The sequence below is a fragment of the Odocoileus virginianus genome, chromosome 2, assembly GCF_023699985.2.
Source record: "Odocoileus virginianus isolate 20LAN1187 ecotype Illinois chromosome 2, Ovbor_1.2, whole genome shotgun sequence".
NCBI lineage: Eukaryota > Metazoa > Chordata > Mammalia > Artiodactyla > Cervidae > Odocoileus > Odocoileus virginianus.
This window is the reverse complement of record NC_069675.1, coordinates 6,001,273-6,019,219: the sequence shown is the minus strand read 5'-3', so window position 1 is coordinate 6,019,219 and position 17,947 is coordinate 6,001,273. Positions and strand designations below refer to the sequence as shown.

Genomic DNA, 17,947 nt, shown 5'->3' with positions numbered 1-17,947 from the left:
TTCCGCTGTGTACCAGTGTGCACCGGCTGTGTGTGCACACGGCCCCCTCCCCCCACCCCTGTGTTAGTTTCCGCTGTGTACCAGTGTGCACCGGCTGTGTGCACACGGCCCCCTCCCCCCACCCCTGTGTTAGTTGCCGCTGTGTACCAGTGTGCACCGGCTGTCTGTGCACACGGCCCCCTCCCCCCACCCCCTTGGTCATCACAGGGTGCTGAGTTGGGCTCCCTGTGCCATGGGGCAGCTTCCTGCTAGCTGTCTGTCTCACACTTGCATTGCTCGTGTGTGTGTCCACAGAGGGATACAGTAAAAAGGGAAGGAAATCAGGAATGAGATTCACTGGCTGTTGTTAATGTTCAGCTAAATTTATTCACTTATGGATTATCAGGCCATGGAGAGCATTTGGCTTGTTTAATATTATTTTGCCTGATTCTGTGTTCTGGTTAATACTTTTATTTTTGAAACTTAATTTAAAAACACAAACTGAAACAAAAATATACAAAATATATATATAAAAATATATTTATATACTATATATATAAAATATATATATAATATATAGAGTAATACCTACACTCACTATTTAAAAAGAAAAATAACTAAGCAAAATTTAAAGGGTCATATCCTGTCCATGCCTATAGTCCCACTGTGTACAGTAGTTACTGTTAACAGTATATGGTGAATCTCATCCCTGGTTTCTTTCCCTTTTTACTGTATCCCTCTGTAGACACACACACAAGCAATGCACTCTTACTTTTTTTTTCACATAGAAATGAGATTGTACTACACACAGTGGTCTGCAGTTTCTAAAATTTTATGGCCACACCATGTAGCATGTGGAATCTTATTTCCCTGACCAGGGATTGGAAGCATGCATTGGAAGCATGGAGTCTTAACCACTGGATCTCCAGAGAAGTCCCTGCAGTTTTTACCATGGACATTCTTCTCAAGTCAGTATCTGCAGATCTTTTCTCATTCTTTTTTAGTGACAGCAGAATTTGATGGTAGGGCTGAACCAGACTTTAGTCACCTTTCACCTGCTGAGGGACATCTATCTTGTCTCCAGTTTCTTCTGCTTCTAAACAGTGCTGTGCAGAGCATCTTCTGCTTCTAAACAGTGCTGTGCAGAGCATTTTCTGCTTCTAAACAGTGCTGTGCAGAGCATTTTCTGCTTCTAAACAGTGCTGTGCAGAGCATCCTCGAGCCTTTCTCCAGACACCTGTGCTGCTGGTTTTGTAGGATGGGTTCCTTAGGGGTGCTCAAACCAAATTTCAGTCACTGTTGCTAAAGTATTCTAGATCTTTCAAATTTCAGTTCCACTGATGATGTCTAAAAGTGTTCATTTCCTAATGTTTCACACTCAGCTATCATTTAATATTATGGATATTTAAAAATTTTGCTAGCCTTGTAGAAAATTGCATTTCAGTTTTTAAAAAATATTTATTTATTTGATTGCACTGGGTCTTAGTTGCGGCACGTGGAATCTTCAGTGTTCATTGAGGCATGCGGGATCTTTAGTTGTGGCATGCGAACTCTTGCTGCAATATTTGGGATCTGGTTCCCTGACCAGGGATTGAACCTGAGCCCCCTGTGTTGGGAGTACCAGCATCTTAGCCACTGTACCACTAGGGAAGTCCCAGAAAATCGCATTTCATTTTAACTTAAATTTGCATACTCGTTAGTGAGGTTGCATACCCTTTTGTAAAGTTTATTGGTTAATAGTCTACTTTCTTGTATCATCTCTTCATATGCTTTGCTGATTTTTGTATTGGCTTCTAGGATTCTGTGTAAATTGGTTGCACTGGTCTTTAACTTATATAACTGTGTTCTTCTGGATAGGATTCTGAGGGCCTCTAGCTAGCATGACAGGCTGACAAAGATATACATGCAAATTCACAGTGTGTTTTGGGTTTTGAGAAATGGGAATTTACGAGACCTTCATTTTACACTTAAAAGTTTTTACAGTACTTCTCATCGTTCTGCAAAGGCTTGTTGAGGACCATGGCTGCTGGTAATATGCAGTAAAGTTATAAATGGCATTTTGGTCTCCATCTGAGCATAGGCACTTGGATATTAGGGCATCTGTACTTGTTTCTCTGCCATCCTTATGGGCAGAGGGCACTGATGTTGTGAAAGGATTCCAAGTCAGTGAGCCAAAATGTCCCCAGAGATGATTTAGCACAGGTGTAAAAGATACATTCTAAAGAGCCTAACTGGTCCTCAGTGATCAGTGATGGGGCCAGTGTTGATTGCTTTAGTTTTCAGTCTATGTCCAAGACTTCAAATGGTCCTTTTGTTTTCTTCATTTAAAATTTTTGACTTGTTAATATGGTCATGTGGTTAAAAATTCAGACAACATAAAAAAAGCATGTAGTAAAAAGGCTTGCTTCTTGATCTGGGTGCCTGCCCCTGTCTTCCATCCCCACAGGTAACCAGCATTGCTAATTTCTTCTGTAGCCTGTAGATTTATCTAGTAGTTTTTAACTTTTGAATAATATGATTTTAAGCTAAAATATCAGAATAAAAATTGTACGACTTCTTTCATTAAAACGATGATAGCTGATCTGTACATTTCAAAATTGCAAAAGTGGGTTCTTCCCAGTGATTAAGACACCGTGCTTCCACTGCAGGGGGCATGGGTTAAATCCATGGTCAGGGAACTAAGATCCCACATGCCACATGACCCAAAAAATAGAAAAATAATTTTTTAAATTATTAAAATGGTAAATTTGATTAAGTATATTTAATTACAGTGAAAAAAAGAAACCTTAATTTTAAAAATGTCAAAATTACATATTCATGTAGGCAAGGACTACAGGGTAATAAGCGGAAACTTTTACATGTCTTGTTGGGAGTGATGAAACTGTTAGTTTTTTAATTTTTTGTGTTTTAATGTTGCTTATTTACTACTTAATAATTTTGCAAAGCAAGTGAGGAGAGAAGGCCTGATTGGCTTTGGCCTTCCTTCACGTGTGTGGCCTCCCTGGGGAGCCACTGCCCCTTACAGGCCCCTCTCCTTCCTGGTAGAGAGAACACATGATGAGCTGCTACTGGGAGCAGCCCCGGCCCATGGCCCCACGCCACGACCCCAGCAGGCCCTACGCAGAGCAGTACCGCATAGACGCCCAGCAGTTTGCACGCCTATTCCAGCTCGTCTCGCCGTGGACCTGTGGGGCCCACACGGAAATCCTTGCCGAAAGGACTTTCAGGCTTCTGGATGAAAACATGGACCACCTTATCGAATTCAAAGCATTTGTGAGCTGCCTCGGTATGACTTTGTGGGTCTTTTCTGCAGGTAGTTCATACGGGATGTGTGTCTGTGAACACAAGACAAAGGGATAGTGAAGCAGGCACATCCACTCAATGAAATAGATCTGTGACTCGCCCAATGTGATTGTGGGACTTTAAAAAGCCCTTGCTGGTTGTTTATTTTATACATAGTGGTGTGTATGTTAATCCTAGCCTCCTCATTTGTCCCTCCCACTACCCACGTTTCTAACTCTTGCAGCTAAAATTAAAATCTTTCCGAAGCTATAAGGCCAGACGAGATTCCCAAGGTTATCTTGTGGCTCTTTTCCCATTTTCTTTTCACACACACTGTGTCTGGAGAGGTGGGAGGTGAAGTGTCAGGTCACAAACACCGGCCTCACTGTGTCCTCTCTGCGCTGACTCTGTGCCCTGACACCTGGATTTGACCCGTTTGCCTCTGCTCAGTCTCTCTCTCCCCTTTAATTTTGCAGATATTATGTATAATGGAGAAATGAATGAGAAGATTAAACTGTTGTATCGGCTGCATATCCCTCCAGGTAAGAAAGTCTAAGTAGAAAATTAGAATTGTGCCTGTTGTGCCTTGGCCTGGACCAACTTTGAGCACGACCTTGAGGTTCTTCTCTTTTTAAACGTATTCAAACGAGGCAGTAGACATTTCTACTTTGGAGTGGCTGATGACAGGTTTGATGTACCGTATTGTGTGGTCTGTGGCAGGGGTTCCCAAACCCGAGGGTGCATCAGAATCATTTGGGCAGCCTGTTGTAACACAGGATGCCTTGCCTACCCATTCTGATTGACTAGGTCTGAGGACCACACTTTGAGAACCACCAGCCTGTGGGATGGGGGGAAAACAAACCCTGGTTGCCTCAATAGATGATTATTGTAGCTTACTGTTTTGTTTCTTTCTTTTTTTTTCCATTGAGGGAAAACTGGTATATAATATTGTATTTAGTTTCAGGTGTAAAACATAATAGTTCAGTCTTTGTATACACTAGAAAGTGATCACCACAGTAAATCTCATTACCATTTGTCACCATAAAATTGACCTCCTTCACCTGTTTTGCCCACCTCTCAATTGCTTTCTCCTCTGATAACCATCTGACCTCTGTATCAAGGAGTTTCATTTGTTTGTTTGATTTTTTAGATTGCACATGTGACTGAAATTGTATAATATTTGTCTTTCTCTGACTTATTTTGCTTAGTATAATGCCCTCAAGGTCCATCTATATTGTTGCAAATGATAAGATTTTCTTCCTTTTTCTGGCTGAGTAGTATTCTGTTGTGTGTATGTATGCAAGTGTGCAACTTTACTGAGTTCATATATACCAGTTTTTTTGTGGAACCTTTAAGGTTTTCTACATATGGTATCATGTCATCTGCTTTCCTTGTGGCTCAGCTGGTAAAGAATCCACCTGCAATACGGGAGACCTGGGTTTGATCCCTGGGTTGGGCAGACCCCCTGGAGAAGGGAAAGGCTACCCACTAGAGTTCCATGGACTGTATAGTCTATGGGGTTGCAGAGAGTCGGACATGACTGAGCGACTGTCACTTTCGCTTAAGATTTTCTACATATGGCGTCATTGCATCTGTAGATGGTGACAGTTTTACTCCTTCCTTCCCACTATGGGTGCCTTTTAGTTCTGGTTCCTGCCCAGTTGTCTGGCAAACACTTCAGTAATATGTTGAATAAAAGTGGGCAAAAGTAGGCATCCTTGTTTTGTTCCTGATCTTAGAGGAAATGGCTTTTAGCTTTTCACCATTGAGTATGATGTTAGCTGTATTTGTCATATGGCCTTTATTACATTGACGTACATTTCCAAAATCACTGCAGATGGTGACTGCAGCCATGAAATTAAAAGATGCTTCTTGGAAGAAAAGTTATGACCAACCTAGACAGCATATTAAAAAGCAGAGACATTACTTTGCCAACAAAGGCCCGTCTAGTCAAAGCTTTGGTTTTTCCAGTAGTCAGGTATGGATGTGAAAGTTGGACTCGAAAGAAAGCTGAGCACCAAAGAATTGATGCTTTTGAACTGTGGTGTTGGAGAAGACTCTTGAGAGTCCCTTGGACTTCAAGGAGATCAAACCAGTCAATCCTAAAGGAAATCAACCCTGAATGTTCACTGGAAGGACTGATGCTGAAGCTGAAACTCCAATACTTTGGCCACTTGCTACGAAGAGCTGACTCATTGGAAAAGACCCTGATGCTGAAGGCAGGAGGAGAAGGGGACTACAGAGGATGAGATGGTTGGATGGCATCACTGACTCAATGGACATGAGTTTGAGTAAGCTCTTGGAAGTTGGTGAGGGACAGGGAAGCCTGGTGTGCTGCAGTCCATGGGGTTACAAAGAGTCAGACACAACTGAGCAACTGAACTGAACATTTCCTAAATAACCACTTTGAAAATTTTTATCATAAATGTATACTGAATTTTGTCAAATGCTTTTTCTGCATCTATTGAGACAATCATACAATTTTTATCCTTGATTTTGTTAATGTGGTGGGTTGGATCATGTTGGTTTATGGATGGATGTTGATACATCCTTACATTGTTGTAATAAATCCCACTTGATCACGGTATATAATCCTTTTAATATATGTTTGAATTAGATATGCTCATACTTTGGGGTTTTTACATCTCTTTTCATTAGGGATATGGGCCTATAATTTTCTTTTTTTTTTTATGGTATCCTTGTTTGGTTTTGATATGTGGGTAATTCAGGCCTTTAAAAACCACTTTTGAAGTATTCTCTCTTCAGTTTTTTTTTGAGTTTGAGAATATTAGGTATTAAATCTTGAATGTTGGTAGAATTCACTAGTGAAATTGTCTGGTCCTGGGGTTTTGTTTGTTGTTGTTGTTGAGTCACTCAGTCGTGTCCGATTCTTTGTGACCCTGTGGACTGCAGCACGCCAGGCTTCCCTGTTCTTCATTATCTCCTGGAGTTTGCTCAGACTCATGTCCCTCGAGTCAGTGGTGCCATCCAACCATCTCATCCTCTGTTGTCCCCTTCTCCTCCTGCCCTCAATTTTTCCCAGCATCAGGGTCTTTTCCAATGAATTGGCTCTTCCCAGCAGGTTGCCAAAGTATTGGCGCTTCAGCTTCGACATCAATTGCTGACTCAATATTCTTTTCTTTTTAAATTATTTTAGTGCTGATTCAAATGAATTCTTTTTAATGGCTGAGTAATATTCCATGGTGTATATGTACCACAGCTTCCTCATCCATTTGTCTGCTGATGGGCATCTAGGTTGCTTCCATGTCCTGGCTATTATAAACATTGCTGTGATGAACATTGGGGTGCACGTGTCTCTTTCAGATCTGGTTTCCTCGGTGTGTATGCCCAGAAGTGGGATTGCTGGGTCATATGGCAGTTCTATTTCCAGCTTTTTAAGAAATCTCCACACTGTTTTCCATAGTGGCTGTACTAGTTTGCATTCCCACCAACAGTGTAAGAGGGTTCCCTTTTCTCCACACCCTCTCCAGCATTTATTGCTTGGAGACTTTTGGATAGCAGCCATCCTGACTGGCGTGTAATGGTACCTCATTGTGGTTTTGATTTGCATTTCTCTGATACTGAGTGATGTTGAGCATCTTTTCATGTGTTTGTTAGCCATCTGTATGTCTTCCTTGGAGAAATGTCTGTTTAGTTCTTTGGCCCATTTTTTGATTGGGTCATTTATTTTTCTGGAGTTGAGCTGGAGGAGTTGCTTGTGTATTTTTGAGATTAATCCTTTGTCTGTTGCTTCGTTTGCTATTATTTTCTCCCAATCTGAGGGCTGTCTTTTCACCTTGCTTATAGTTTCCTTTGTTGTGCAAAAGCTTTTAAGTTTCATTAGGTCCCATTTGTTTATTTTTGCTTTTGTTTCTAAAATTCTGGGATGTGGGTCATAGAGGATCCTGCTGTGATTTAAGTCGGAGAGTGTTTTGCCTATGTTCTCCTCTAGGAGTTTGATAGTTTCTGGTCTTACATTTAGATCTTTAATCCATTTTGAGTTTATTTTTGTGTATGGTGTTAGAAAGTGTTTTAGTTTCATTCTTTTACAGGTGGTTGACCAGTTTTCCCAGCACCACTTGTTAAAGAGGTTGTCTTTTTTCCATTGTCTATCCTTGCCTCCTTTGTCGAAGATAAGGTGACCATAGGTTCGTGGATTCATCTCTGGGCTTTCTATTCTGTTCCATTGATCTATATTTCTGTCTTTGTGCCAGTACCATACTGTCTTGATGACTGTGGCTTTGTAGTATAGTCTGAAGTCAGGAAGATTGATTCCTCCAGTTCCATTCTTCTTTCTCAGGATTACTTTGGCTATTCGAGGTTTTTTGTATTTCCATATACAAATTGTGAAATTATTTGTTCTAGTTCTGTGAAAAATACCGTTGGTAGTTTGATAGGGATTGCATTGAATCTATAGATTGCTTTGGGTAGTATAGCCGTTTTGACAATATTGATTCTTCCAATCCATGAACACAGTATATTTCTCCATCTGTGATTTCTTTCATCAGTGTTTTATAGTTTTCTATGTATAGGTCTTTTGTTTCTTTAGGTAGATATACTCCCAAGTATTTTATTCTTTTTGTTGCAATGGTGAATGGTATTGTTTCCTTAATTTCTCTTTCTGTTTTCTCATTGTTAGTGTATAGGAATGCAAGAGATTTCTGTGTGTTAATTTTATATCCTGCAACTTTACTGTATTCGTTGATTAGCTCTAGTAATTTTCTGGTAGAGTCTTTAGGGTTTTCTATGTAGAGGATCATGTCATCTGCAAACAGAGAGAGATAACCCTATATGCAAAACAGAAAAAGAGACTCAGATGTATAGAACAGACTTGTGGACTCTGGGAGAAGGCGAGGGTGGGATGTTTCAAGAGAACAGCATCGAAACATGTATTTTATCTAGGGTGAAACAGATCAGCAGCCCAGGTTGGGTGCATGAGACAAGTGCTCGGGCCTGGTGCACTGGGAAGACCGAGAGGGATCGGGTGGAGAGGGAGGTGGGAGGGGGGACCGGGATGGGGAATACATGTAAATCCATGGCTAATTCATTTCAATGTATGACAAAAACCACTGCAATGATGTAAAGTAATTAGCCTCCAACTAATAAAAATAAATGGAAAAAAAATAAATAAAAAAAATAAATTATTTTAGTGGAGGATAATTTCTTTACAATATTGTGATGGTTTTCGCCATACATCATGTACTATTGATCTGTTGAGATTTTCTGTTTGTTCATGATCCAGTCTTAGAAGACTGTATGTTTCTAGGAATTTACCCTTTTCCTTTAGGTTATTCATTTTGTTGTACAGTTGTTCATATGAGTTTCTCTGATCTTTTGTCTGTGATATCAGTTGTAACTTCTCTTTCATTTCTGACTTTGAGCTCTCTTTTTCTTGGTAAGACTAGGTAAAGGTTTGTTAATTTTTTTGATTTTCTCAAAGAAACAGGTCTTAGTTTTATTGACTTTGTCTAGTGTCTTTTAAATCTCTATTTCATTTATTGCTATTAATTTCCATTAGAACTGCTTTTGCTGTATCCTGTAGATTTTGGAATGTTATATTTTCATTTTCATTTGTCTCAAGGTATTTTTTTAAATTTTCTCCTTGATTTCTTTTTTGACCTACTGGTTGTTTAACCTCCATATAATTTGTGGTTTTTCTAGTTTGTTTGTTTGTTTGTTTTTTGGTAATTGATTTCCAGTTTCATACTAATGGGGTTGGAAAAAATGCTTGATATGATTTCAGTCTTCTTAAATTTATTGAAACTTGTTTTCTTGGAGAATGTTCCTTGTGCACTTGAGAATATGTATTCTGCTACTTTGGGATGGAATGTGTTGTATATATGTGTGGTTTAAGGCTGATGCTTCATTATTGATTTTCTGTCTGGATGTTCTATCCATTAATGTAAGTGAGGTCTTAAAGTCCCCAACTAGTGCTGTATTGCTGTCAGTTTCTCCCTTAGGTCTGTTAATATTTGCCTTATTTATTTAGGTGTGCCTGTCCTGGGTGCATAAATGCTTACACATGTTATATCTTCTTGTTGGGTTGACCCCTTAACCATTATGTAATGTCCTTCTTTGTCTTTTATTTCAGTTTTTGTTTTAGTCTATTTTGTGTAATATACGTATAGTCACCCCAGATTTCTTTTTGTTTTCATTTGCAGGGACTGTCTTTTCCATCCCATCACTTTGAGTTTGTGTCCTACTATCTAAGTGAGTCTTTTATAGGCAGCATATGGATTAGTCTTGTTTTTTCATCCATTCAGTCACTCTGTTTTTTTATTGGAGAATTTAGTCTGTTTACATTTAAAGTAATTATTGATAGACCTGTACTTACTGCTTTCTTGTTAATTGCTTGTTGTAGTTCCTCTCTTTTCCTTTTTTCTCTCTTCCCTTGTGGTTTGATGACCTTCTGTGGTGTTACATTTAGATGTCTTTCTCATCTTTTGTGTAGGTTTTTGCTGTGTGGTTATCACAAGTTTCACTATATGACAGCCTATGTATATATATAGATATCTATACATAGATCTATACAAATCTATACCAGTCTGTTTTAAGTTGATAGCAATTTATGTTTACATGTATTCTAAGAATTATGTGTTTTTACTCCCTCCTCCTACATTTTACTTTCGATGTGAAGTTTTACATATTTTATTTTTTTATATCCTTTGGGCTATTATGCTCTACTTAATTGTACTACTTTTGTCTTTTAACTGTTTTACTAACTTTGTAGGTGGTTGAGCAATATCTATGTTGCCTTTATCAGTCAGATTTTGACTCTGCTATGTTTTCTTGTTGCTAGTTAGGGCTTTTTCTTTTTAGCTTAAAGAAGTTCATTTAACTTTCTTATAAGGCTGGTTCAGTGGTGGTAAAGGCCTTTATCTATTGTTTGGAAATGGTTTCTCTCTCCTTTAATTCTGAATAATAACCTTGCTGGGTGGAATACTCTTGATTGGAAGTCTTTTTTTTCCTTTTAGCACTTGGAAAGTATTGTGCCACTCCCTCTGGCCTGCAGCTTCTGCTGAAAAATCAGCTCAGTCTTATGGGGGTTCCACTGTACATAACAACATTGTTTAACAAATGGAAGAGAAATATTCCAGATGATCTGATACCACATCAGATGATACAGGGATGAACAGTATCCTAGAAGATTACTAAAACTGGAGTTTTCATTGCAAAAAATTGATCGATATGTAGGTATTGGTCATTTTACTCAGCTAGTTGCACTAATTGGACTTCCATAAGACAACTTCCTGGAAGAACATTATATGCATTAGGAAGAAGCATCAAAACCAGTTACTGAGAATGATGTATTGGAATTCATAAATGAAGACAAATGAATGAGGCATTGGAGGCTTCCTGTAAGAGAGCCTGCTGAGAGTAGAGCTGACAGCGTGGGCTCTGTTCCTTCTGGGAACTCTGGGATGCAGGGAATATACTGTCAGACTTGCAGAGCGGCTCCCAGAGGTGTCCCTGCTGCTCTGGATCCATGTGAAGTGATGCTTTCAAAATGCTGACTCAAGTAAAATTGGAGCTGCTTCAGTCTTTGTGTTCAGCTTTAGGTGAAGCAGTAGAGATTTCTTCCTGAGGTTGTTTACATGCCAGAGTGCATTTGCTGTCCAAAAGAAGAGTTTTTTTCAGGAGATGAGTTAGGTGGCTCAGTGGTAAAGAATCCTCCTGCCAATGCAGGAGACATGGGTTCGATCCCTGATCCAGGAAGATCCTTCCTGCCTCAAGAGCAACTAAGCCCCTGTGCCACAACTGTTGAGCCCATGCTCTAGAGCCTGGGAGCTGTGAATACTGATCCCACGTGCCACAGCTACTGAAGCCCATGCACCTGGAGTCTATGCTCTGCAACAAGAGAAGCTACCACAACGAGAAGCCCGTGTACGGCAGAGTAACTCGCCACAACGAGAGGAAAGCCTGTTCAGCAGCGGGGACCCACTACAGCCAAAAATAAATGTCTTTAAAGAGTTCAGTTAAAAAGAAAAATGTTATAAATGATTCCAATTTACTGTTTAATTAAAGATAGTTTTATTTTGCTGCACTGTACATCATGCCAGATCTTAGTTGCCTGACTGGGGACCAAACCTGTACCCCTCTGCAGTGGAAGCACAGAGTCCTAACCACTGGACCGCCAGGGAAGTCCCAAAGATACTTATTTTAAAAAGGACTTAAAATGTTGAAAACCTGAGTGAACTTCATTGAAAATTTGAAGATCACATGAAAACATTAATGTGCACTGACAAAGTATGGATTCAAAGCAGAAATTCATCTTAGAAAATGTGAGGTTATAAATGCTTCATTAATGATGTTTAGTCAGTATTGTAATTTAAATCCTGAAGTATAATTATAGACTAAAACAGCAATATCTATATAAATGAGAAGTTTATATCAATATCTGTATAAATTTTTAAATACTTGATATGAAAAAATGGCTGGGTTTAAAATTCAGTCATATTATGGGACTTCCCTGATCAAGGAACTAGATTCTGCGTGTTGCAACTAATAGCAAAGATCCTGCATGTTGCACCTAAGACCCAGTACAGCAAATAAATAAATACTAAAAACAGGAAACCAAAATTCAGGAAGCCATATTATCACAACAACTCAGATTTGTCAGTAAGGGAAAATCATCATACACTTGAAGTAAAACAAAAACATTTGAACCATTCAAGTTCTCAGTACCGGCAAGAAAGCAGTTTCCATCAAGTACAGCAAAATGCCATTTGCTTCTACCTTCTTGTCCAAATAGTTTCTCAGTGAGAGTGATAGTCCATTTGAAGAGGTTGTTATTTAAAAATCCCAATCAGGAATTGATGGAGACATTTCAATATAATATTAGTATGAAAACTAATATTAAAAAGTCCTGAGCATGCTAAGATTTCAGTACCATTTGACCCATTTTGTTACTTGGCAAAATGCATTTTGTTCCATTGCCCTTGATTAAAGACTGCACCTTGGAAGTTCAAGCCCACTGACAGAATGTCTCCACTTTCGAAGTCTGTGCAGTACAACTGAAAATATACTAGATCATTGCAAGGCAGCTATGCTCACTGCTCTACCACCAACACTGAAATACATGAAATCTTTGCATGACATTGTCTGCTTCGTCCAGACTACCTGCAGATAAGACCCATAAGTACTGATATTAATATATATGGGCTTCCCATATATATTAATGGATAGCTCAGTGGTAAGGGATCCACCTGCCAGTGCAGGAGATACAGGAGACCAGGGTTCGATCTCTGGATTGGGATGATTCCCTGGAGAAGGCAATGGCAACCCACTCCAGTATTCTTGCCTGGGAAATCCCATGGACAGAGGGGCCTGGGGGCTGCCATCCACAGGGTCACAAAGAGGCGGACACGACTTTAGTGCCTGAACAGCAACAACGGCTACTGGTATAAAACCATAGATTTCATGGAATATTCACTGTGGATGACAACCTGAGTAGTATTATGGAATGGGAAATCATGTGTTTGAAATTACTATCAAGACACATGGCATGTGACAACTACTCTTTCTAAGAAAAAAGTTGTGGCACCCAGGTCACGTCCACTATGTTGGTTCTTTACTTTTTGGTCAGCCTTTTCTTATGACTGAAGAATCAATACTGAAGATAAAATCTATAATCTCCTGCCCTTGAGAGTGTGCTGATACGTCAGAATACCTGCTGGAATCCAAGGGACTGAAGGATCGTTACACCACTCTAAGGATCAGATTATTAATGGACATAACCCAACTGGCATACACGAAGAAGGCTTATCAGCTAACATGGAAATATGTGAACTAAATGATGACTCCAGTCATGAAAGATCAAGAACTTCCCTCAGAGACTGGTGACAGTCAGTCTGAAGACTCAGATTCTGAAAACGGATGCTGTACTCCGGAAACTTGCAAAGGTCAACTTCTCACAGGATCCAGAAGTGATAGTTTACATCTGATAACTTAGGCAGTACTGATGCCAGGTCCATCAGAAATGATGCCAGGCTCATTTGATTTGGTGACAGACAGCTGAGGTTAGATGTAAGTCTGCTCTTTGGATTGGGATCCTGAGTTGAAAATATCACTTGAGGGTTTTGAAAAATATGAATAGTGTAGAATATAAACTTCCTAAGGAACCTTTTGTGAAATTAAAAGATTGCATTGAACTTTTTATAATTTTATTTTTATTTATTATTTACTTTTGGCTGTGCTCCGTCTTCATTGTTTTTGCTTGGGCTTTCTCTGGTTGTGGCAAGCAGGGGGCTACCCTTTATTGCCATGTACCAGCTTCCGTTTCAGTGGCTTCTCCTGTTGCAGGGCACAGGGTGTGGGGCACGCGGGCTTCAGTAGCTCCAGCTCTCGGGCTCGAGAGCACAGGCTCAGTAGTTGTGACTCACAGGCTTAGTTACTCCCCAGCATGTGGGATCTTCTCAGATCAGGGATCGAGCTCGTGTCTCCTGCATTGACAGGCAGAATCTTTACCACTGAGCCACCAGGGAAGCCCCTCCATTGAACTTTTTAAAAGAGAAAAGCTAAGTGCTTAAGACCCCTGATATTATGCAAATTGTCAAGGAGCCACTAAGATTGGATTTGTAGTCCTAGTGAGTATCTAGTATGTGTCATAGCTCAGGAGGTTTTCTAGATTATATATCTGGGACACAAGTTGGAGAATTTGGTTGATCTTCCTATCTTACTGATGACTTGGGTATACTGGAATTCCTAGTTGAACCAAATCCAAGTCTGTGCTATTAGAAGTTGATTGCTGTTTCTAGCCACCATGGAGAGGTGAAGGGGGGGGGGCACGGTTTGGCTTTTGCGAGAAGAAAATATGATGGAAAATAGTATTATTATTTAACTTTTTATTTTGTATCGGTCGTTGTTCAGTTGCTCAGTTGTGTCCACCTCTTTACGACTCCATGGACGGCAGCACGCCAGGCTACCCTGTCCTTCACCATCTCCTGCAGTTTCCTCAAACTCATGTCCGTTGAGTCGGTGATGCCATCCGAGCATCTCATCCTCTGCTGCCCCCTTTCCTCCTGCCCTCAGGCTTTCCCACCATCAGCATCTTTTCAGCGAGTCAGCTCTTTGCATCAGATGGTCAAAGTATTGGAGCTTCAGCATCAGTCAATTAATATGCAGGGTTGATTTCCTTTAGGGTTGACTGGCTTGACCTCCTTGCTATCTAAGGGACTCTCAAGAGTCTTCTCCAGCTCCACAGTTCAAAACATTAATTCGCTGGCACTCAGCCTTCTTTATGGTCCAACTCTCACATCCATACATGACCACTAGAAAAGCTAGCTTTGACTATACGAACCTTCATCAGCAAATGATGTCTCTGCCTTTTAATACACTGTCTAGGTTGGTCATAGCTTTCCTTCCAAGGAGTAAGTGTCATTTAATTTCATGGCTGCAGTCACCCTCTGCAGTGATTTTGGAGCCCAAGAAAATAAAGTCTGTCACTGTTTCCATTGTTTCCGCATCTATTTGCCATGAAGTGATGGGACCAGATGCCGTGATCTTAGTTTTCTGAATATTGAGTTTTAAGCCAGCTTTTTCACACTCCCCTTTCACCTTCATCAAGAGACTCTTTAGTTCCTCTTTTCTTTCTGCCATTAGCGTTATCTGCATATCTGTGGTTATTGATATTTCTCCCCCAACAATCTTGATTCCAGCTTGAGCTTCATCCAGTCTGGTATTTTGCATGATGTACTCTGCATATAAGTTAAATAAACATGGTGATAATAGACAGCCTTGACATATTCCTTCTCCAATTTTGAATCAGTCTGTTGTTCCTGTCTGGGTCTAACTGTTGCTTCTTGACCTGCATATAGATTTCTCAGGAGGCAGGTCTGGTATTCCCATCTCTCTAAGAATTTTCCACAGTTTGTTGTGATTCACACAGTCAAAGACTTTAGTGTAGTCAATGAAACAGAAATAGATGTTTTTTTGGAATTCTCTAATTTTTTTTATGATGCAGTGGATGTTGGCAATTTGAATTCTGGTTCCTCTGCCTTTTCTAAATCCAGCTTTTTACGTATGGAAGTTCTCAGTTCACGTACAGTTGAAGCCTTGCTTGAAGAATTTTGAGCATGACTTTGCTAGCATGTGAGATGAGTGCAATTATGCAGTAGTTTGAACATTCTTTGGCAGTGCCCTTCTCTGGGATTGGAATGAAAACTTACCTTTTCTTTTTTTTTTTTTTTTTTTTGAGAACTTACCTTTTCTAGTCCTGTGCCACTACTAAGTTTTACAAATTTGCCGGCATATTGAGTACAGCACTTTCACAGCATCATCTTTTAGGATTTGAAATAGCTATTTCAAATAGCTCAGGAATTCCATCACCTCCACTAGCTTTGTTCATAGTGATGCTTCCTAAGGCCCACTCCAAGATGTCTGACTCTAGGTGAGTGACCACACCATTGTGGTTATCTGGGTCATTAAGACCTTTTCTGACAGTTCTGTATATTCTTGCTACCTCTTCTTAATATCTTCTTCTGTTAGGTCCATACTATTTCTGTCCTTTATTGTGCCCATCTTTGCATCCCTTGGTATCTCTGATTTTCTTGAAGACATCTCTAGTCTTTCCCATTCTATTGTTTTCCTCTATTTCTTTGCACTGATCACTTAAGAAGGCTTGCTTATCTCTCTGTGCTATTCTCTGGAGCTCTGCACTCAGAAGGGAATATCTTTCCCTTTCTCCTTTGTGTTGGAGTGTAACCGAGTCACAATGTTGTGATGGTTTCGGGTGGACAGCAGAGGGACTCAGCCATACATATACATGTATCCACGCTCCCCCAAACTCCGTTCCCATCCAGCCTGCCACATGACATTGAGCAGAGTTCCTGCTGTACTATACGGTAGGCCCTTGTTGCTTATCTATTTTAAAAATAGCAGTGTGTATATGTCCATCCCAAACTCAGTATCCCTTCCCCCCAGCAACCATAAGTTCATTTGGAAAATGGTATTACTTTGATGACTGTAGCGTCAAGTGCATCTGAAGGCCACACAGTGTTGAACGCAGTCTGTGTCCTCCTCTGCCAGAGATAAGCAGCTTTCAGTGGAATTGGTGTTTTCCCCCCACAAGCATCCCGTTTAGAAAGTGATGAGATAGCAGTGGTGATGACAGTGTTACAGGGAATGGATGTGTGCCCCGACTCATGATAGTCCCTGAAGCCACAGGGGGCCGTCTGTGCTGGTGTTTGTCTGTTGAAGCCATGCGCTTATCCGCCCGTCACACAGACACCTGAGATCAGGAGTTTCAGATAACCAAATGCAAATCCTTCATCTGACTTTTAATTTGTGCAGAATGTGAAGTGAGACACAGTGAAAGCATTAGTAGGATTGTCTCTTAATCCATGTATAGTGCTCAGCTGTGATTTACAGGTATATTGGAATGTCAAAACAAGATTATATTGATAGTTCATAATTTCATTTTAAAAGATTGAAAGAACATTTAAGGATCGTATAGACTCTGTGGACTGTTTTTCCTAATGCACTGTAGCTTACATTTCTGAAAGAGGAGATAACAGGATGAGCGTTTTCCAGTGAGCTCCCAGCCTCCTTCACTGTCCCCTGGTGTCCAGCCTGGGTCCAGATGCTTACTGCTGAGATGGAGGGGAGGGAGGTTGTTGAGCGCTGCTCTGAGGCTGGCTGGCCTTTTCCGGCTCCCTGTCACTGTTGATGCTTGACCTGCCTCCTCTCTGGACGCTCACCCAGCCTGTAAATTAATCACTGCTCTGTGCTCCCGTGTTTGTGTATTTGTTTTTTTATGAGAGCATCCTCCTAGAGTGACTTTTGTACACGTTTATCTACTGAGCTCTTTTGAGGGTAGGGATCTAGTATATGCTTGACATCCCAGTGGCTGTTACCTAGGAAGCAACAGCTATGGTGACTGCCTCAAGTACTATCCAGTGTTTGTAATTTCCCTCCTATTCAGTGTGAGTGGGCTTCCTTGATAGCCAAGTTGGTAAAGAATCCGCCTGCAATGCAGGAGACCCCAGTTTGATTCCCAGATTGGGAAGATCCGCTGGAGAAGGCTGCCCACTCCAGTATTCTTGGGCTTCCCTTGTGGCCCTGCTGGTAAAGAATCCGCCTGCAGTCCAGGAGGGCTGGGTTCAGTCCCTGGGCTGGGAAGATCCCCTGGAGAAGGGAAAGGCTACCCACTCCAGTATTCTGGCCTGGAGAGTTCCATGGACTGTGTCGTCCATGGGGTCACACAGAGTCGGACACAACGGAGCGACTTTCAGGGAGTGGATTCTCACATGTGCCACTGCGTAGAGTTTGTTTTGGGCAAAGGGAAAAGTAGGAAAAAAGAAATGATTCAATAACTTTATGGGTGGGGGGAGGGGGGTGGTGAATAAAGACCAATGGAAAAGACAGACAACCCCAAGCATCCTCCACCTTTCAAACACCGGAAACCTACTTTGCAAGTAGGAAGGAGGGTAGCTTATCAAGGCTTCAGTGCCATCTTGTGGCTATTTGTTGGATCACAACAGAATTTTGCCTTTTATTTATTCTCAGTGAATGGATTACTATTTTGAAGCTTCAGCATTTAAAAAATGAGGATCCTTTATTTGCAGTCCCTTTTAGAATTTGTTTGGTAACAGCTTTATTGGTTTATAACCCACATACCACAGAATTCACTGACTGGATGTGTATAGTGTCTGATTTTTCGTATAGCCATTACAAACCATCATCACAA

The 17,947-nt window shown here is 40.6% G+C and overlaps 1 protein-coding gene across 5 annotated transcripts in view; it reads left to right on the top strand.

Moving 5' to 3' along the window:
• Positions 1 to 17,947, top strand: part of TBC1D8 (TBC1 domain family member 8) — a 143,160-nt gene that overhangs the window by 120,419 nt on the left and 4,794 nt on the right. For 4 of the 5 annotated variants that reach the window (XM_070475018.1, XM_070475029.1, XM_070475015.1 and 1 more), the window contains 2 exons: positions 3,025 to 3,265; positions 3,738 to 3,803. In XM_070475018.1, coding sequence (XP_070331119.1) covers positions 3,025 to 3,265; positions 3,738 to 3,803 — 307 coding nt within the window. Of the gene's footprint in view, positions 1 to 857; positions 1,205 to 3,024; positions 3,266 to 3,737; positions 3,804 to 17,947 lie in introns of those variants that run through there. The other variant, XM_070475034.1, reaches the window with a different exon arrangement.